The sequence below is a fragment of the Hyperolius riggenbachi genome, chromosome 1 (genome assembly GCF_040937935.1).
Source record: "Hyperolius riggenbachi isolate aHypRig1 chromosome 1, aHypRig1.pri, whole genome shotgun sequence".
In the NCBI taxonomy this organism is placed as follows: Eukaryota; Metazoa; Chordata; class Amphibia; order Anura; family Hyperoliidae; genus Hyperolius; species Hyperolius riggenbachi.
In genome coordinates this window covers 147,039,706-147,061,576 of record NC_090646.1, presented here as the reverse complement: position 1 = coordinate 147,061,576, position 21,871 = coordinate 147,039,706, and the positions used below count along the sequence as shown (strand labels likewise).

The window sequence follows — 21,871 nt, the reverse complement described above, 5'->3', positions numbered from 1 at the left end:
TTTGCAGCTAGATATGCTGTGTAAACTATCTAAACTTTAGATAAGACATATAGACAAGTTACTTGTTATAGTTAGTTTGTCATGTCGGATCCGCTTTAACATTGTCAAATCTGACAAGATTAGCTGTATGCTCGTTTCAGGTATGATTTAGACACTACTGCAGCCAAATTGATAACCAGGGCTTAGATTTAGGGTCTAAAAGCCATGCATTTTTTTTCACAAGCTTTCAGACCCTAAAAACAAAACAAAAAAAACAGATCTACAGCAGCTCCTGCATATAACTCACTCAGGCACAGGATTACTGCTATGAGCTGTGGATTTCTGTCCCGAGCTTGACTCTGGATTACCGCTAAGGAGGTGAAAAGGTAAAAAATATGTCAGCCTCCATACAATTCTTGCTTCAGGTTCCCTTTTAGGATCTGTCCTGTCAGATCCTTATTGACCCCGATGCCTGAGCATTACTACAGTAAAATTTAGCAATATACCAGTAACCAGAACTCTCCACAATGAACAGTCTATAAAAAGGGCAATGACAGGACATGCATATTTTAAGTAAAAAGGTCTTCCTCTACAGCCTCCTAAAATGTACTGCAGCGTCAGCACTGTGCAGTCCAGTAATGCTCAACTTAAATTCTGTATTCCCGTTCAGATGGATTTCTGGTTTGCAGGGGATTAATAGAGGCTAACAGACATTCCAGGCAACAGTATTTAAATTACATGAAGAGTAAACACATCAATCTTTTGGGTAGTGAAACCCCTGATCTGCTGCATGCTTGTTTAGGGTCTATAGGTGGCCATACACTGGTCGATTTGCCTTTAGATCGACCAACAGATAGATCCCTCTCTGATCGAATCTGATCAGAGAGGGATCGTATGGCTGCCTTTACTGCAAACAGATTGTGAATCAATTTCAGCATGAAATAGATTCACCATCTGTGAAGCTGCCGGCGCCGCCCGCATACATTACCTGATCCGGCCGGCGAGAGTCCCCTTGGTCTCCGCTGTCTTCTCCGCTCTGGGCTCCAGCTTCACTGTACTTCCTGTCGGGGAAAGTTTAAACAGAGGGTGCTCTACTGTTTAAACTTCCTGCCGGGACAGGAAGAAGTGAAGCCTGCCGGACTCGGAGCCCAGCGTGGAGAAGAAGCAGCGGTGACAGCAGGGCCTCGCACCGGCCGGATCAGGTAATGTATTGCCGATAGAGTCAGTCGTCGGGCATTCTAACGCCACTATTGACGCGCTCCCGACATGCCGGCGATCGAGCAAAATCTTCCGCACGGACAGGAATGATCGATTTCGGACGGAAATCGATCGTTCAGTCAGCGTTTGTGCAACGATTTCACAGCAGATTTGATCACAGTGATTGAATCGGCTGTATATCGGCGGGAAAAATCGGTAAGTGTATAGGCCCCTTATGGCTGAAGGTATTAGAGGCAGAGGATCAGCAGGGCTGCCAGGCAACTGGTATTGCTTAAAAGGAAATAAATCACTCTCACTTCAGTTGTCCTTGAAGATTACAGACTGGATCCTTTGCTATGTCACACTTACTAATGTATGTTAGCTCTATGAACTGTAGGGTTTTTCCAGCATTATAAAAAAGCATTTACAATGTTATTTTGCAGCATATTTTGGTTTAGAAGAGGTTAAGGTTTAACTTGCATTATCAGGCACGTGATTTCCCCCAGATGGCTGCTGCCAAATAAGTTGTATAAACAAATGAGAAAAATGTAATTTATCAGCACAACAGAATAACGTTCTCTATGTTATTCATAAAGTGACAACATTGGTCTGCAACAGCATTCTGAAGCAAGATTAAAATCACACTTCTCAGATCTGCTTAAAGATGCATATTAGCAGCACAACGTCCAGACCAGTCAACTGCACAACTGATCGTATTGAGTACCATTAATGGTGCCGATTAAGGACGATGATCAGAATTTCAGAACAATGCTTTTAATCTGACCAGTTTATGGTTTTCCCCTCCCTTGGTGGGCCAAAACAATCATTTCTATTGATCCCAACAATCAGATGGCTGATTGTTCTTGAAATTGGATTGTTGATGGGCACCTTAAGTTAGTTAGCCATACACACGCACTACAGTAGTGCGTACACACGCACTACAGAAGCCAACGACGGGTCCGTCAGACCCTCCCACTGGGCGGACTTTCAGCAGACAGTGCGTGTGTACACACTGTCGGCGGACAGAGAAGGCTGTTCCTTAGTTTTTGATAAACTATTTCTATTAAAGGAGTTTACAGAATTAAACTTCTAATTGATGAACATTGAAAACAATGAAGCATAGGGCAGCTTTATTTTATACTGTGTGTCCAGGGAGTCATTACACCACTTGCAAATAGCGAAACCGTTGGTTTACTCAATTCCGGCTGTGTATTCCCTATATACCATTCCAATTCCAGCTCTGGTTTCCCTATATACCATTCCCTTCTGCAGTTTGAGACAAATCACAATGGCATCACCGCCTGACAAATTCTGCCCTTATTAAATTGAAAAGAAGAGAGCACATAAAGATACACACAAATAATGACAGTAAAATCACTATGTCCTCAACTAACCACTGATGGCAATTATCCTAAATAAAAACCCCTATGATATTGAAAACATATGCTGGTCTCAGAACGGCAGCAGGCCTTCATACTCTCTGCCCACCAGAGGAGAGATGCATGCTCCTGCACTCTATGCAAGACTACCTCACAAAATAGGTATGCCATAATCAAGTCTGACTAGCAGTAGATTTCAGTCAATGAATTGCTAACATGGATTTTACAAAAGTGGTAGCCTCAGCTAGAACAACTGTCCCGGGTGCTACATACAGTATGTCACTCAGGAGGATGACTGCACAATTCATTACAGCCATGTCACCAGTGACAAAATCAGCTAAATGGTATAGCCTGCACAGTTAAGCCCCTCCTATTCTGCCTCCAGCTGCTCACTGACCCGATCATATAACGCCTCCTACAAATTCATCGCAATGCAGTCAGGAACAGCAAATTTTTGCCTAATTAGAAGTTTTTGTCAAATCAAATGTCTAATTGGGCACACGTATTGTGTACAGCCAGTTTTAAAAATAGAATGCTTACATACTATAAATAAATACTACTAATATATAACTCTGATATTGCTAAAAAAAAAAAAAAAAAAAAAAAGATTGATCAAGACACCTGGTTAGTGGTGAAAAAAAATCTTTTAGAACACCTGTAAAAATGTCAAGGTTCTTTGTTCTCCCTTTAGATATACAGTGGGCATACGGAAGAGTCAACCCATTCAAAGTACTTGTAACCAAGTAAGCTAAACATCCTGCTTCATTGCAGCCTGCACCAAGCCAACTAGCATCCACCTGTGCTCAGCTGTAATAATTTTGATTACTTCAGCATAGAAGAAAAAGACCACACTTACCTTCGGTAAGGTCTTTTCCAGTAGTCCAGGGGACAGCACCCCTCCTCTGAGACTTGTCTCCCCTCCCAATTCTGGACAGGAAGCTATTAAACAAACAAATTTGCATAATGGACAGCAGTACATGTATAAATACAAGCCACTTACAATGATCCTCAGTAATAACAAAGATGACCCAGACTCACCATACGATGCTTGCAAAATTTATTCTTAATAGTTTCCCACATAGGGTGGGAAGTAGGGGTGCTGTCCCCTGGACTACTGGAAAAGACCTTACCGAAGGTAAGTGTGGTCTTTCCCAGAGCGTCCCTGGGACAGCACCCCTCCTCTGAGACGATAAACAAGATTCTCATTAGGGTGGGACTACTGCCTGTAGAACTTTTCTACCAAAGGCTAGATCACCACTTGATAATAAATTTAGTCTGTAATGTTTTACAAATGTGTTCTGGCTGGACCAGGTAGCCGCTCTACAAATCTGCTCGATGGAAGCTCCAGCCCTCTCTGCCCATGAGGTTGCGACACTTCTTGTAGAATGAGCTTTGACAGATGTTGGAAGGACCTTACCCTGTGATTGATATGCCATTAGAATAGCCTGTCTTATCCATCTAGCAATAGTTGGCTTTGATGCACGGAGCCCCCTATTCTTTCCAGCAAACAGGATGAACAAAGCATCTGTCTTCCTCCATGATTTAGACCTCTCCAAGTATTGAAGTAGACACCTTCTGACATCCAGACAATGAAGCTGTTTCTCTTTTTCATTAGACTGTTTCTCACAAAATGAAGGAAGAAATATCTCCTGAGTTCTGTGAAAAGTTGAGACTACTTTTGGAAGGAAGGCAATATCTGGCCTCAAAGTAACCTTGTCTTCTGAAATAATACAGTAGGGAGGTTTAATTGACAAAGCCTGTAACTCTCCTACCCTTCTTGCCGAAGTAATTGCAAGAAGAAATGCCATCTTCAAGGATAACAATTTTTCCGAAACTTGGTCAATTGGTTCAAAGGGAGGACCACACATAGCCTGTAAGACTATGTTTAAATCCCAAGACGGGGTTCTCGGAACCAACACTGGACGTAACCTCTTAATTGCCTGAAAAAAACGAAGAATGAACTCCTCCTGGGCTAACCTTCTTTGTAGGAAAACACTGATTGCCGCTGTCTGAACTTTTAATGTACTAATACTCAGTCCTTTTTCAAACCCTGCCTGCAGGAATTCTAAAACTGATGTTGATGAATGAACATTCATAGATCTCTCCAAACACCAGCTATTATAGACTCGCCAGGCCTTCTGATAAATTACTCTTGTCACTTTCTTTCGACTTTGAATCAAGGTTTCCGAAAGACCATCTGAAAACCCCTTAGACTTCAAAATGTTCCACTCAGGTTCCATGCAGAGAGACGCATCTGCTGAAGATTTGGATGAAAAACTGGCCCCTGCTGCAATAGATCCGGACGTTGAGGTAAAAGCAACGGAGGACTGATCGATAACCTCTGTAATAGACTGAACCACGGTCTTTTCGGCCAAAATGGAACTATCAGAATTAATCGAGCCTTGTCTCGACAAATCTTGCTGAGAACCTTCGGGATCTGGGATAGAGGGGGAAAAGCATACATTAGTCTGATGCTCCAATCTATCGAAAAGGCATCTATCGCCCATGGCCTGTCCTGGGGCCATAGGGAACAAAAGAGTTGACACCTTGCGTTGCTCCTCCTTGCAAATAGATCCACTTCTGGATGTGTCCATGTCATGCAGATCTCCTGGAAAACCTCCGAATTCAGGGTCCACTCGTCCTGCTTTAGAGCCGATCTGCTTAGGTAATCCGCAAGATAATTGTTTACACCCCTCAGATGCACTGCTCTGATGGATTTTAGATTTTTCTCCGCCCACAATAGGATTTTTGAGGTCTGAGACCATAAAAGATGACTTTTCGTTCCTCCTTGCCTGTTGATATATGCCACTACACTGGCGTTGTCTGAACGTACTAGAACATGACAGTGGCTGATGTAATTGCAAAAGTGAAGTAGGCCCATCCATACTGCCTGTAACTCTCTGCTGTTTGACGATCTTCCTTTCATCAAAGTGGACCACTGACCCTGTGCTGGTAGTGAGTCTATATGAGCCCCCCATCCCCAGGAGCTGGCGTCTGTTGTCATGATCTTTTCGACTGGAGAAAACCACGGTCGACCTTCGGACAGACGAACTGGATTCTGCCACCAGCTGAGAGCTGCCTTTACTCTGAAAGGAATTAGCAATCTTCTTTCTAAGGACGTCACCTTTCTGTTCCAATTCTTTAGGATCCAATTTTGCAGTATTCTTGAATGGAGTTGTCCCCACTGGACTGCAGGGAAGGAGGAGGTTAGAAGACCTAGAACTGACATAGCCCTTCTTAGCGTAATGGCACCTGTGGTCTGAAAAGAAAGAACAGTATTAAGAATAGCAGTTATCTTTCTCTGAGGCAAAAACACTTTCTCATCACAAGTAGAAATAACAAAACCTAAATATTCCATAGTCTGTTTAGGTTGAATAGATGATTTAGACCAGTTAATAAGCCATCCTAGAGATTGGAGCAACTCCAGAGCTGAATTAATCTGGATTTTCAAGGAATTTACTGAGTCACCCCAAAACAAAAGATCATCCAGGTAGGCCAAAACATTAATAGATCTTTTTCTCAAAACAGCTAAGACCTCGGACATGACCTTCGTGAACAACCAAGGAGCCGAGGCTAATCCAAAAGGTAAAGCGTTAAACTGGAAGTGCCTTACCTCTTCCTGAATGCTGATGGCAAACCTTAGGAACTGCTGAGACCGTAGCTCTATCGGGATGTGTAGATAGGCGTCCTTGAGATCCAATGATGCCAGGAAGCAATCCTTCTGTAACAGACTTATAACAGAGGTGATATTGTCCATCCTGAATCTTCGATATTTTACGGCCTTGTTCAACCCTTTCAGATTGAGGATGAAGCGGAACTCCCCCTGAGGCTTTTTTACAAGAAAGACCGGTGAATAATATCCCTGACCCCTCTGGCATGATGGGACTTCTCTGATAACTCTTTTTTGTAGTAACATAGTCACTTCGTTTTGTAATGCCCTTGCTTGAATCTCTGTCTTTGGTCTTTGATTTACCCAGAACCTTCGAGGGGGGGGATACTGAAATTCTATGGCATACCCTTCTAACACAATTTTCTGTAACCAGAGATTTTGAGGAAGAAGGAGCCACTGCTCGTAAAAATGGGCCAGTCTTCCCCCCACCGGGATCCTGACGTCATTGTTTATTTTGCTGGGAGGTATGGGCAAAATTTGATTTGGCTTTCTGAGGCCTACTTGGACCCCATCTCTTTCTCGATGAAGTCTTGGGGTCTTGTTCAGGTTTAGAGGAACGAAAGGAGCGTTTGGGTGGAAAGGTCCTCCTTTTAACAGGAAAATTCTTTTTAGCATCAGCAGTTCTTTCCAAAGTCTGCTCTAACTTAGAGCCAAAAAGAAATTCCCCCTCACAAGGTAGACTACATAATTTAGAGCGGGAAGAGTTATCTCCCTGCCACGTCTTTACCCATATACCACGTCTAGCAGAATTTACTAAGGCAGTGGTCCTGGCTGTCAACTTCACCGTATCATCTGCTGCATCAGTGAGATAATTGGTGGAATTGAATAGTTTTGGAAAGTCCTTCAATATCTCCTCCCTAGGAACACCAGAAGCAATCTTGTCCTGTGTTTCCATCAACCAGTATTTCAGGGACCTACCCACTGCTGTTGAAGCTACTGCAGGTTTAAAAGTTAGTGATGAGGACTCCCATGCTCTTCTGAGGAGATTATCCGCTTTTTTGTCAATTGGATCCTTTAAGTTTCCAAAATTTTCAAACTGCAAATCTGTTTTCTTTGACACCCTGGAAAAAGATGGGTCAAGCTTGGGAGATGTACCCCAGAATTTCTGGTCCTCCGCACAAAACGGGTATCTACGATTTAATGACCGAGGCCAAAAGGCTCTCTTTTCAGGTTCATCCCACTCCTTCTTAATCATATTTTTTAGAGAAGAATGAACTGGGATAAAACTGGACTGGGGATCTGACAAACCTTCGTACATCTGATCCAAGGGTGTCAAAGTCCTCTGTTCAACTGTAATACCCATAGCCGTATGCATATCAGATAACAGATTCTTCATTAGGTCCGGAGAAAAAGCAAATTTCTGCCCTTTGTCTGGTCTATCAGATGTATCCTCAGCGGAAATCTCTTCAAAGGAAGATATTTCACCCTCCTCCCCAGAATTTTCTGACTCCTCTGAATCCTCTCCCCTCTTTCTCTTAGGAATAGATAGGGAAGGTATAGGGACAGTGACATCAGGAATAGCCGAAGTGCCCTCCATAGGGGAAGTGCCCTCCAAAGGTGGGATGTCTTCCATAGGATCTGCTACCGCTGATGAGGATGATGCTATAGCAGAATCCTTAATTTCTTTTATGGCTGAAGACATCTCCGAGCGCATCCATCCCATTAAGTCTTTGAAAACTACTGGGGATTCATCCTTGACAATTTTATCTGTACAATACTGACATAATTTCTTAGATGAAGGAGCAGATGAGGATATGCGATTATTGCAGATAGCACATCGCCTTTCTTTGGAGGATGATGAGTGTTTACTCAGAGTGGACTGAGAGTCCCCTCAGTGTAACTTAAACAGCATATTCCGCAGAAAAGACACAAACAATGTCTCACCAGAGAGGGTTCAGAGCCAGTCCCTGCAGATTGCAGTGAGGAAAGGCCTGCGGCGTCCTCCATGATCCACCAAACAGCATTGAGTCATGGACAAACAACAGATCTTTTTTAAATCTTACCCTCCTCCTCCTTAATTGCCAGCAGCTGCCTCTGTGTCCAGCAGCCAATCGCCGTAATGATCACCGCTGCGGGCCTGCATTCAGGCCTGATCATGTGACCAGTCATGTGGGACGCCTGCACATGACGTCATCGCGCTTCCGCCGGAACTTCCGGTTAGCGCTCTGCCGTCCATAAAACTTCCGCACTCCAAGGAGAAGCCTCCACCACGCTGGGCGCATAGCACACTGAGTCCCCTGCTCAGCCCGTTATTGCCTGCCCCACACGCTGCACCTGCCACCTGACATGGGAGCACAGAGACCCCTCCATCCGCTCCTGTCCGGGACAGGAAAAACAACTGAGGATCATTGTAAGTGGCTTGTATTTATACATGTACTGCTGTCCATTATGCAAATTTGTTTGTTTAATAGCTTCCTGTCCAGAATTGGGAGGGGAGACAAGTCTCAGAGGAGGGGTGCTGTCCCAGGGACGCTCTGGGAAAAGAATGATTCCTAGAGCTAGCCAGTGCTTGGTAGTATTAGCTAAAAGTAATCAACTATGGGTGGTAAGACACAGTCAAAAGATCTTCCCTTATCAATCTTTAGGAGCACAGTAAAGTGTGTATTAAGGCTTCTACACCTGTGCAACTATTCTGCTCAACTATCGTCTAAAGCCACACACACACACACACACACACACACACACACACACACACACACACACACACACACACACACACACACACACACACACACACACACACACACACACACACACACACACACACACACACACACACACACACACACACACACACACACACACACACACACACACACACACACACACACACACACACACACACACACACACACACGGTCTTTTAGGCTCTCACAACTTTTCTTGTGAAACACTTAAAAAAAAAATCTCTTGCTTTTGTTCAAGCAGCTGATAAGACTGATAAGAAGTCAATTCAACATTTGGATTGACTTCTTATCAGCTGCTTGAACAATAGCAAGAGATTTTTTTAGGTGTTTCACAAGAAACATGTGAGAGCCTAAAAGACCGCTGTTGAGCGTGTGTATGGGGCTTTAGCTGTTGTAGTTGGGTGTGTGTATGCTGACAAGGACAAGACATACAACTGATAACAGGCAGTTTGCTCGATCCAACCGGATGATCAACTACCCCACTATAACGACTATGGTGCAAGTTGGCCACATGTGCACAAGTCGTTTGAATGACTCATATTCAAATGCGGGCATGTTTTTAAAGGAGTTGGCTGTTTAGTTAATCAGCACATGTGTATGTACCTGTGTAAACAACAAGTCATACAGCTGTTAATGTTGTGCGGTTGGTCTTGCATTCCGGCAAGGTGCATGTGTGTATGAGCCTTAATAAGAATGTTTGATACTATTAGGATTCTTCCCAGATCAGGTAATCGCTCAACCAAACTGGATAGAAAAGCAAGGAGGAAACTGGTAAGTGGCCTAGAGTAACTCGAACCACGAACAGGCATGGCAACATGTGGTCATTGTGTGCATGTGACCGCAATATCAGGAGCACCACAAATCAGGCATGCAAGGTAGGGGGATGCAACAAGTCGCACTTCTCAAGAAAGGCCATGGGGAGTTCGGATTGAGCTTTACCAAAACATACCTTGGATAACTTTACAAATGGTAAAATGCATTGTGGTCAGATAAGACCAAAAATCAAAACTATTTGGCCTGAACACCAAACTGTTATACCATACTATAGTACGGATGTCTCTCTGCAGAAGGGACTGTGGCACTAGTCATGATAGAGACGGGGAGGGTTTACACTTGTCTGAAAACGTGAATGAATAACCGTGTGCATATTCCTTGCAGACACATCTGCTTTCAGTTCATCTGCGTTTTGCCACAGGCCTCTTGGTCAAAGTATTGGATACTCCGTCAAGTGTGTCCAGTTTTTACGTCTCACATAAATTTGGTGAGAAGGTTTTTTTTTTGTTTATGGTTCTTTTGAGCATGATCTGGTAATAGGCTACAATTATTCTTTTGTGGACAATATGTTGTATTTATGTATTTACAACTTTTGAAAACACGTCAAAAAAAAAAAAAAAAAAAAACCAATGAAACCACAAAAATTTTGCTGGAGCAGCTAAATGACTGTCAATCAGCAAATAGACACAGTGTGTGAAATTATGCTGCAGGATTTCAGTGTTTTTCCCACAAGTTTAAAAAAAAATAAAATTTAAAAACACAGATGTGAACAAGTTCATCGACTTATATTGGTTGTAAGTTGTAATCCAATTTGCATGCAAGAGAACACATGCAAAACACTTTAGTGTGAACTATGCCTCAAAGTGGATGGGGCAAAGTACCCTCTGGCTGTTTATAGGTTCCACATGTAGAGGGGAGAAAATGGTTTGTCTTCATTTCAGGCTGCAAAGTAACAAAATGTGAATATTTTAAAGCGGATGATTTGTTTTTGTTTTTTTTACAGGCAGATTTCTGCTCAAACAATGCCTGCAATAGACTACAGTTTATTTGCAAATTGATTCGGCACATCTCCTAAGCAAATTGTTTAACAGTTCTTCAAACAATGATGCACCAAATATGTACAAAACACACAAAGGATTTGAACACAAGTAAAAGAACCGAAACCAAAACGCTATTAAAGGATACCACAACTGAAATGTGACATAATGAGATAGACATGTGTATGTACAGTGCCTAGCACACAGATAACTATGCTGTGTTCCTTTTTTTCTTTCTCTGCCTGAAAGAGTTAAATATCAGGTATGTAAGTGGCTGACTCAGTCCTGACTCAGACAGGAAGTGACTACAGTGTGACCCTCACTGATAAGAAATTCCAACTATAAAACACTTTCCTAGCAGAAAATGGCTTCTGAGAGCAAGAAAGAGGTAAAAAGGGGGAATTTCTTATCAGTGAGGGTCACACTGTAGTCACTTCCTGTCTGAGTCAGGACTGAGTCAGCCACTTACATACCTGATATTTAACTCTTTCAGGCAGAGAAAGAAAAAAAGGAACACAGCATAGTTATCTGTGTGCTAGGCACTGTACATACACATGTCTATCTCATTATGTCACATTTCAGTTGTGGTATCCTTTAAAGCTGGGAATACACCATGAGTTTTCTCAGCAGATAGATGGCTCGACTGATAATTTCCAACAGGTCAGATCTGATTTTGATAGTTTTTCTGACCGATTTTCTCACAGAAGTGAATGGAAATTGATTAGAAAGACTATCAGAAAGTAAATCTGTGCCCATAAAAAAATTCGCTTACTGTTGCGCAACCGCCAGATTTTGATCCTGATTTTTGTCATCTGCCCGGATCGTTTACCACCATGCTTCTGTGTCCCCCCTGCGGGAATGAAAAATACAGCATGCTGGGAAGTGCAGTCAAAAGCTGACAAATGCCTTTCTAATAAAAGCTTACAAGCCACCAATTAGTTTCGGCCCAACGTAGGTCCTTCCTCAGGGTCTGTGACACCAGTTTTATTGTGATTAATTATTTGGACATTGTATGCACTGGACACTAACGGGTCACCCTGTGATACGCTGCTTACAAGCTGAGCAACTTTGTAAGTGCAATTGTAGCAGGGGTGTATACACCTTTAATAAAAGTTCTACACAAAGTGCACGGGTCTCTATAGTCTTTTGTACATCACAGGCTTTTTTACCAGAGGATGTGGAGTCAGGCAAACTCAGCAAGCAAGAGGCAGTGAGGTGCTGGGACAGAGCTGCACACGGCGGGGATAACAAATAGCTGGAGCTGCTGCGCGATCAGCATAACCCAAGGAGGGGAATATCCAGCACACTTAGGTACGCCGTACTGCCACTGTGTTACCTGAAGGTACAAACCACACAGAGTGGCAAAAGCCGATCTGGGCAGGACAGTGTTCCTGGTGGAGACCATGTGCAATCGCAGGTTCTGGCCAGGGGTAGCCAAAAACTTAGGTTAGAGGGAGAGTAAGGGGAGCGCCAGAATCATTTGTGACTTAACCCCCGGCAGTGTCTACATAAAATGCAGCTATGCCTTACCGGTCACTTGATGCTCAAGGCTGGAGTGATGTGGACAGTAGGGATGGTCAATAAGAGGCAAATAATTCTAAGCTTATGCAGGATTGTCAATTTTATAAGTAACTGTATACACTTTGAAAATGGACCAATCTAATACTGCCAATAAGGAATTCGAATATGCACTTTTAAAGCAAACCCATAGCCATGTAAAAAACAAAACAAAAAAACACAACCTCAAGATTCTAAGAGGGAAGGATCTGGATCCAATAGAGCCTTCCCAGTCCTCTCTCCATGCCCTCATTTCGCCACTGTCCCCAGTGAAGTTATTGGACCAGATCTGTCGAAAGACTTCAGGACTCCTTAAGCAGGACTTCAGAAGACAAGTGGATCTGTACTGCACATGTGTGAGTCTGAGGAGCAGGGTTGTGGAGGCGGTACAAAAATCATCCGACTCCTCAGCTGATGAAACCACCGACTTCGACTCCAGGTACCCAAAATTGCTCCTACACCTCAACTCCGACTCCACAGCCATTGCAAGGCTATGGAGTGAGTACAAAAATCATCCAACTCAGACTCCTCAGTTTATGAATCCACCGACCTAAAGTACCAAAAAATTGCTCCGACTCCAACAGCCCTGCCGAAGAGTCACAAATTTTAATTGGGGGACAGCGGTGGAATAAGAACATTGACAGGGGACTGGGAAGGCTCTATAGAGATCAGTGGAAGTCTTTTTATGTCACTTCAAGTTTACTTTAAAACTACATACATTTTCATTAACCTGCATCAATTTACTTCAGAAACTGTGGTAAAGTCTGTGGTGCAGAGATCCATGAGAGGGCTACACAAGTGAATGATTTACACAAGAGGTTTTACAAGCGTATGCACAGGAGCGTAATGGAATGTTAGGATCACATTAGTGCGTTATTAACCAAGGCCAAACAATCAATGTGTTACTGGCAACGGTTATAAGTACTAAACCTCGGATATTTCCTTGAACAAAAGACGATTAAAACCACACACAGTGTAGGTAGAAAATCCAAATTCCTTAATAGGATTTAAAGTAATGTATACAATGGTAAATGGAGGCTGAAGCGTGGGCCAGTTATGAAGCAGTGTGCAGGCTCTGATATCACAGGCTTCAGATGGGCAGAACACACCTCCCCGAGCTCTTCAGCAGAGAGATTACATAATTTATAAGTTATAATTCGGCACACAATGACCAGGTGTTCTTTGCCTTTACATCATCTTGTTCATTCGCTGCCAGCAGCATCACCTGATTAGGATCTCACCAGACCTTCGTAACTGTACAGCACAACACGGAACTTACTGTACCTCAGCTGCCAACAAAATAAAAAAATTACATAAAAATTGTGCTGTATTGTTTTAATGTAAAAGTATGAGGACTTTCAGTTTTGCCTTGAGGTCTTCTTCAACAGAGAACATGTATGAAATGGGGTTCTAAGCTGCAAGACTGGTTTCCACCCTATTACCCATGATTTTTTATAGAAGACCATCTTCCAGCCCCTCCTATGCCAGTTAAATTGTGTGCCTGGCCCCATCAAAATCAGAGTTATACTTTTTCCGCCCCTAGGCCAACTGTCTTGTAGATCCCCTTCCATGTGCAGCACCACCCTCCTAATCCTTGTGCAGCCCCCTCTTCCATGTCTAACCTTCATGTACAGCAGCCCTCTTCAGTTATATACAGATCCCTTGGGCAGCAGCCAGCAGCTCTCCAGTTTCATGTGTTGCACCTTATTTGCAACCTTTTCTTCCATATGTAGCAGTCCCGCTTTCATGCCCGGCCACACCCTGGCCAGCTGCCGCCCCAAGCATGGGCCTCTGTAGCCTTTACAAAAATCTGCTTCCTGTGGACTGGTTGCACTCAGGGGGATGCTCGATCTTCAGGGGTCACAAAAGATCAACCATGATCTTTTGGTAGGCATTTGGACAGTTACTGATAAGTAATAGTCCGCTGGCTCAAAATAGTTTTCAATCTTGGATGATATAGATATGAGCTCTGTAAAAAAAATATAATTCCTGAATGATATTTAAGCCAGACAAAGCATTTTATTTCCACGCTCAGAAATGACTCACATGCTAACCATGGCCACTGCAAGCATCTCAGTAGACCCAGGATATGTCAGGGCACCAAACAAGAAAAACATGTGAAGCATATAGTATCCTGCAGCAAAAGTGAGTGTGTCCCACATAAAACACCTCACATTACTGGGCCACAAGAAAGCACCACTGACCCCCCCCCCCCCCCCCCATGACACAGACACACTTCTCCCTAAGTCCAATTGATATAGAAAAAGCAGTGCACAGGACCTACGGTGCGTACACACATGCGACTATAGTCGTTTGAAACAATCGTTCCCCGATCACTTCAAACGACGATCGTTTGAAAAAAAGCAGCCAACGACCATGAAGTCTAACGACGGACGAGCTAGATCGCTCAAAACGAATGATCTAGCTTGGCGGATTTTTCCCAACGACGATCGTTTGCAGAAGTAGTACATCATTGGAAACGATCATTCGTACTAGGCTTGACATGCGCATTTCGCTATTTCTCCATGAAACTTCTCATTTTTATGCGCAAGCGCAATAGTTGCTTTACATGATGTCACGTTCGTTCTAACGATCAGATCGTTACACACCTTTTACAACTAACTTTACTTAGGTCGTTCTTTCATCAATTAAAAGTTCGTTCGTCGTTCACAACAAACGATCGTTTTTGCATGTGTGTACGTAGCACTACTCCCACAGTCTTAATGGAGTGTTCAAAGCCCAATCAGAAGTAGCAACTGTAAACAGGTAGAGAGATGTAGGTAGGTCGACCTACCTACATGCTGTACCATCTCTCCTAAGCTTCTGTGTCCTGTAAGATGGATTGATTTTTAATTGGATTTAATAAAATGGCGTTTTAATTGCAGGTGCCCAGCCACTTGTCTCTCTAAGTCCTAATGACGAAGACAGGCTTGTTAAACAAAAAAAAACAAAAAAACTGAAAATTAGTAACTGAATGTGATTTGGTGAAAATCATACCAAGTAAACAAAAAAAAAAAAAAAAGACAAATCAAACAAAACAAAATGACAACTCCTTGATTAGTTGGCTGAGTCGAATTCAAATTTGGTGGCAATTTGTATGCAATTGCAGTAACAAGACAATTTTGCTTGGTCCAGTTTCAATCTACATATGTGGTAAACATCAACCAAATTTACATCAACTTCTCATTGAATATCTCTAAGGCCAAGCTTTCCGTTTCCCTCATGCAAATTCATACGGGAAACAACAACCTATTGAATCAAAACGCTGCCTCCGAAATGTATGTGTATGCAAAAACAAAACATGGAAGGTCAGCAGCAGGTTAGGGCTGGACAAAACCCGCAAGCCAGTAAACCTGGGCTCCTTAAAAATTACAGACGGCACCTAGTTCTGCAGTTTCTCACTGTTAATGGCGCTGGCTCCTAAAAATGTTCCGCTAGCTCATTCAATTAATAAACTGGCTACTGAACACATTAATTTGTCCAACCTAATCAGGTTACTGAACAACCCAATGCACACTCTGCAGAGGAGACACTGAGACCTGGTGCACCGTAGTAACCATTTGGAGCAAATGCTTTGAATTAAACTGGCAAACTATGCCTCCATGCAAAATGCTAGGCTTTTACACAAGCTGAATGCAAAGATAGTTCTCTACCATGCCCAAATCAATGAACCGGAAAGGCAGATTAAAGGAAAGGGAAGAGCAAGTAAACAGTAGGCAGAACAATAGGCTACTACAGGTTATTGAACCTGTACAACAGGAGATTAAGTACATCAGTGCCAAAGTGTGCTTTAACAGATCTTTGCTATAAAAGGCTCATACATGCCGGATTTTTCCAAACGACCAGTCATCGGGACATCAAGTCGGGCATGTGTACAGTTGGTAGTTTAGCTGATAACGCTGATTTTGACGGATCCGTTGGTGGATCTGTCAAAACTAGAGTTATCAGCTGAACGACCGACTGTAAACGCCCAATTTGACGTCCAAACGAATTTTCTTTTGGAAAAAGCCGACGTGTGTATGAGCCTTAATACACACCTACCAATTATCTGTCAAACTCGTCTGTTAAGCCCCATTCACACGCTCAACAGCGGTCCTTTATGCAACATTGTCAAACAGCTTTTGTTGTAAAACAAGTTACAACTAAAAAAGTATTTTGCAATTATTCAAAAAAGCTGATAAGAAGTCAATCCAGCAGTTGAATTGACTTCTTAGCAATCTTATCAGCTATTGAAACAAAACAAAAAAAAAAAAAAAAAAAAAAAAAAAGGCTTGCTATTGTTCAAACTTATTTCACAACAAAAGTTGTATGGGGCTTAAAGTGAACCTAAACTGAGAAGGATATGAATTTTTCCTTTTAAATAATACCAGTTGCCCGACTCTCCTGCTAATCCTGTGTCTATTACTTTTAGCCACAGCCCCTCAACAAGCATGCAGATCAGGTGCTCTGACTGAAGTCAGACTGGATTAGCTGCATTCTTGTTCAGGGGCTGTGGCTAAAAGTATTAGATACATAGGGCCATATGCAAATCACTTTTTCACCTGAGTTTTCTTCTAGGTGATATTTTATAACTTGTCAATAAAACGCCTTTTAAACCATCAGCAAGCAAAAAAATACTCAAAATAATTTTGATAGTACTTTTTACCTACTTTTTGATACTTTTTTCCATTGCAAAGTGCTAAAAAGTTATTTTAAATCAAAGATGAAAATGTTTCTCCTAGGAGAAAACTCAGGTGAAAAAGTGAATTGCATATGGCCCATAGGATCAGCAGGAGAGTCAGGCAACTGGTATTATTTAAAAGGAAAAATCCATATCCTCAGTTTAGGTTCACTTACAAGTTTGGCAGATAGTTAGGTGTGTATGAACCTTATAGGTGCGTACACACGCACTACTGTAGCGAACGACGGGTCCATCAGACCCTCCCGCTGGGCGGGTGTTCTGCTGACGGTAGTGCGTGTGTACAGTCTGTCAGGCATTACAGTAGTGCATGTGTACAGGCCTTAAGGATAGCCGTAAACTACTAGATGTGACCAAAAGATCGATCCTTGTCAGATCAGAATCTGATCAGAGAGGGATCGATTTGATCAAAGACTCCCACATACTGCACATAGATTAATAGATTTCAGCATGAATTATTAAAAATCTATACAACTGCTGCACTGTACCACTATGGGCCGCTGTATTGACCCACGGAAAATCATTCTCATGATCGATTGGACAGGCATGTTAGGGCATTGATTTCTAGCAGGTTCAACTGTAGGGGTAAAATCGCTACGTGTACGACTATCTTAAAAGGGCTCAGAGCTGAAAACTTGAAAAGATTTTATACATACCTGGGGCTTCCTCCGACGTCAGTCGCAGCCAGCTACACAGGAGAAGTGCGCCCTCTATGTATCTCTCCAGCAGCTGCTGGAGAGATATGCGAACAGCGCTTTTCTTACATTAGACTGGCTCTGACTGACGGAAGTGCGGGCACCCCGGTTCCCAAAGCTTTTGCCATCCCCCACTGTAGAGGCCTTTTCTCCCCCCCCCTACAGGTAGCCTTCCCCCCCCCCCCCCCTATAGGTAGCCTTTTCTCCCCCCCCCCTCCCCCCCAGTTAAATCCCCCGTCCTCCCTCCACCGGCCGCCATTTATCATCTGCCTTGGGCAGCCTCCTTTTGCACAAGTCACTTTGCTCACTGTGCTTCCCGGAAGCATACTTCAGCATGATCCACAGTGACAGTGAGCGTTGCACAATTGCAGCAGCCACGACATACAGGAAGTAACCAGTGATGGCACTTCCTGTATACCACTGGAAATGGGAAATGCTCATTGTCACTGAGGATTGCTCTGAAGTATGCCGCCATGAAGCATAGCGAGAGGGAGGGAGACTTTATACATGAGGGGGACACCCGGCGCAGACGGTGAGTGACCGGCGGCTGGATGCGCAGGTACTTTCCCTGTGCTCTCTGCGTGACTTTTACTGTACATTTGGAATATAGGACATACTCAATTTCTTCCCCCCCCCCCAGTTTTGGAGAAGAAACAGTGTGTCTTATATTCCGAAAAATGCTCTACTTCTAGCTAAGGTACTAGAAAGTAGGCAAGACATTTTCGGTACTTTTTGCATGCTGGGGAGAGGGGATGTAATACTCACTTGTTTGGCAGTTCAGTCTCCTGGCTGCCAGTCACAAGTGCCTTTCGACTGTGGCGTTACCTGTGCCATTTTAAGCTGCAGATGCCTCATTTAATACAAAAGGGTAACATTTTAGCACAATGACAAATCTACTAGATTGTACTGTCAGCTATGTGCCATTTAATAGATTATTCATGCAGCCCTAGCCCAAGAGGCAGAGGATCAGCATACCAGCCAAGCAAGTAACTTTTAGAAGGAGTCTTCGATAGCACCTTTTACAGTGATCTACCTTTAGATCCCATTCATACAGTCCACTGCATTGTGGTTTAATGCAGCAAACACGCAACAGACACACACAGAGCTTGTCAGGTGCGTTCATACGGACCATTTCAGATACATCCAAAGTGTTTGTGTGCATTGCAGTATGTCACAAAATCTGGGATGGGTGTGGCTGAAGCAACTGGAATCTGGGATGACTTTACAGTTCATGTCAAAAGCATTTCTGTAACTCAACTGCTCTCTGTGGATTGCTGCATTCCCCTTCTCATATCCGGCTTTCCTTTCTTCACGTTTTCTCTCGTCTTTCTTCTTGGTTCTTCAGGGCTCACAGTTGGGGTATATTACCCCTTATTACGGCCTCTTGCACACAGCAAGTGATTCCGATTCAGATTCTGCTTTTTAATCAGTTTTTACATCCGATTCAGATTCCGATTTGCAGTGTGCAGGGAGCAAACCGCAAATCGGAATCTGAATCGGATGTAAAAACTGATTAAAAAACGGAATCTGAATCGGAATCACTTGCAGTGTGCAAGAGGCCTAAGACATGCCAAGACACTGGAGGATTTCTAAGCGCTGGCATTTGGAAGTGGCTTGCTACTTAGGATGTATATTTATTAAAGTTACATTCTCAGGTGCACTTTTATTGTCCACTGGGGTATACTGCCCACTTACTCCCTTCTCTGTTCTTATACGGCTGTTTTGTATCTGTATCTTTTTAAATGCAATTAAAAGATATTGTTTATAGATAAAAAAAAAAAAAAAAAAAAAAAAAAAAAAAATCTGCACAGCTTCATACACACACCACTTTGCAGCAGAAGAGTTGTGTGCATTACATTACAACGTGTATCTGTAGCCCTAAGGGTGCATACACACATCCAGTTTTGATTGGCCAATTTAAACATGTGGTAGTAGAGCTTACCTACTCAATTTTTATAGTATTCAAAATCTGTTGTCCCTCATACTACACTAAAATTAGTCAATCAAAATTGTGTATGCACGCTAAGGGGTGTCTCTAAATGAAATGGAGTGCGAGGTGCATTTACCGTACTTACATTTGTGTACATCTCAAACTATCACACAGCATAATGTTCCTACGTTAGGTGCATTTGGGTAAAAGTCACACGTTTTTCATATGTTAGCAAACGTTGTGGAAAGTTAGGCCATTGTTCTTTAAGGGAATTTAGTTCTTCAAACTTGTATGGGAGGTTGCATGCAACTTTTCTCTCCGTAAATTTACAAATAGAATATGAGAATAAAAGGAAGCCATTCTAAATTTGACAACTAATTTTGGATACTGTAGGTTCCTTATTAGTCAAAAAGAAGAAAAAAAAAAAAAAAGCGGGGGATAAACTGAAGCAGTTCTAAAAGCAAAACTTGCTCTGGTTTTGAAGGGGTTAAACAAGCAACCACAACAGACACACCACAGCACACAACTAAAGCTGAGACTACAGCAGCAAAATGAATAGCTTAAAAACTAGACACGTAACGCCTTCTAGACAAATGCCTTGTTTTTAGTCCAGAGCGCTGGTTCAGAAAACTTTTGAGGTAATATATTACAAATAAAGCAAATGCAGTTCAAACTCTCAATGTCAAATGATTGCTCTAATCTTAGGTCTCTGTCCATCTCTCGCTCTCTGATCAAATTGCTTTTGAGTTTTTGAGAGAAAGTTGGGAGATTGTTCTGGAGTCACTCACATAAAATCTTGCAAGAACATTCGTTTGACTCCAGAAAAAAAAGTCACTCGTTTGGGGCTGTTCATGTCCTTGGAATACAGCAATTTTAAAATAGGCAGTTCAAAAGGATTTAAGCTATCTTGAGCTATTCAATATCATAAAATAATCAAAATCATTCAAATCTACCCACTGAAAAACACATGGCACATGGTACACCACTACTCAAGACGTACAAGTGTCACTGCCCTGGGAACTGACTACAAAGGTTTCATAAATTTAGTAAAAACTGGTTAACACCAGAGGATTCATGCTTGCTTCACAAAAATAAGTCCCTACACACACAGGTTTGTAACTCTATAAGTTCGCATACCGCACTGACAACACAAACTAGTTTGACAGGAAGCAGATGTAGATTGCTAAAAGCCTTTCTTTCATTTATGCAAAAGACTCTTTAACCACTTATTCCTCAGTAGAATTATACACACACTTCAATGTGATGCACACAAGGTCACACAGGCAGCAAATAGTTACCTTGACTTCCACAGACTGCATGCCCAGATCGCAGGGTGGTTTTAAGGCTTTAGGTCTTGTAGCGTACCAGTAAGTCGTTAGAGCAGCGAATGCACCAAAGCCCATCAAAGTGTTAGTAGGAAGCGTGCGAACATACTGACGAACATCTTCCAGCTCAGGGATCCTGAGACTCCGGAATATCTCGTGAGCTTGCATTTTTATTGGTACTCGCTAGACCTGTGGGAGGAGCAGAGAAATATGAGCCAAACACACAGTGATAGAAAAAAAAAAAAAGTGTACAAATGTCTTGAAAGTGTAATGTCTGAGTAAACTTTCTCAATGTAGCAGTTTTGCAAGTTTGATGGTTGCCAAAAAAAGAAGAAAGAAAGACGCTGCAATCATCCTGTCTGACCCTGCCCCAGCACATTTTCACCCAACTATTTAGATGCACTGAATGAATATCACAGTTTTTGCAGTAGAGGAATACAACTACAGAAACAGTTTCAATGCACATGAGCACAACTAAGGCTTGATTTATTACCTTAATTATAATTATAGGTGTTCATATGTGTTTAGATTGCCACCCAATGCGGCAAGCAACTCAATCCCTCTCTTATCTGAATCTGATCAGAGGGCGAGAGATCTGATCTCCCCATACACTACACACAGATTTTCAATAGACTTCACCATGAAATTTATTGAAAATCTATCCAACTGCAACGTAGCACTGTTCAATAAAGTGCAACAATATCAGCTGTTGATCTACTAACACTCCTTCAATCCCCACCTCCCCCCACTGTGCGTTGACTAAAATTTTCCATCCGGTCCAATCATAATTAGTTGAAATTATGGTGTGTGCGCGCTATAGATTTGTCAGATTCGATCAGGATAATCGAATCTACTGGTAAAAATTGATGCGGGTTTGGTCTGCTTAAAGAGAATCTGTATTGTTAAAATCGCACAAAAGTAAACATACCAGTGCGTTAGGGGACATCTCCTATTCCCCTCTGT

General features: G+C 42.5%; 1 protein-coding gene across 1 annotated transcript in view; it reads right to left on the bottom strand.

Annotated features, from left to right (window-relative positions):
- ACSL1 (acyl-CoA synthetase long chain family member 1) overlaps positions 1-21,871 on the bottom strand; it is a 137,598-nt gene that overhangs the window by 76,540 nt on the left and 39,187 nt on the right. The window contains exon 2 of the mRNA XM_068273498.1: positions 20,882-21,097. Coding sequence (XP_068129599.1) covers positions 20,882-21,076 — 195 coding nt within the window. The 5' untranslated portion in view covers positions 21,077-21,097. The remainder of the gene's footprint in view (positions 1-20,881; positions 21,098-21,871) is intronic.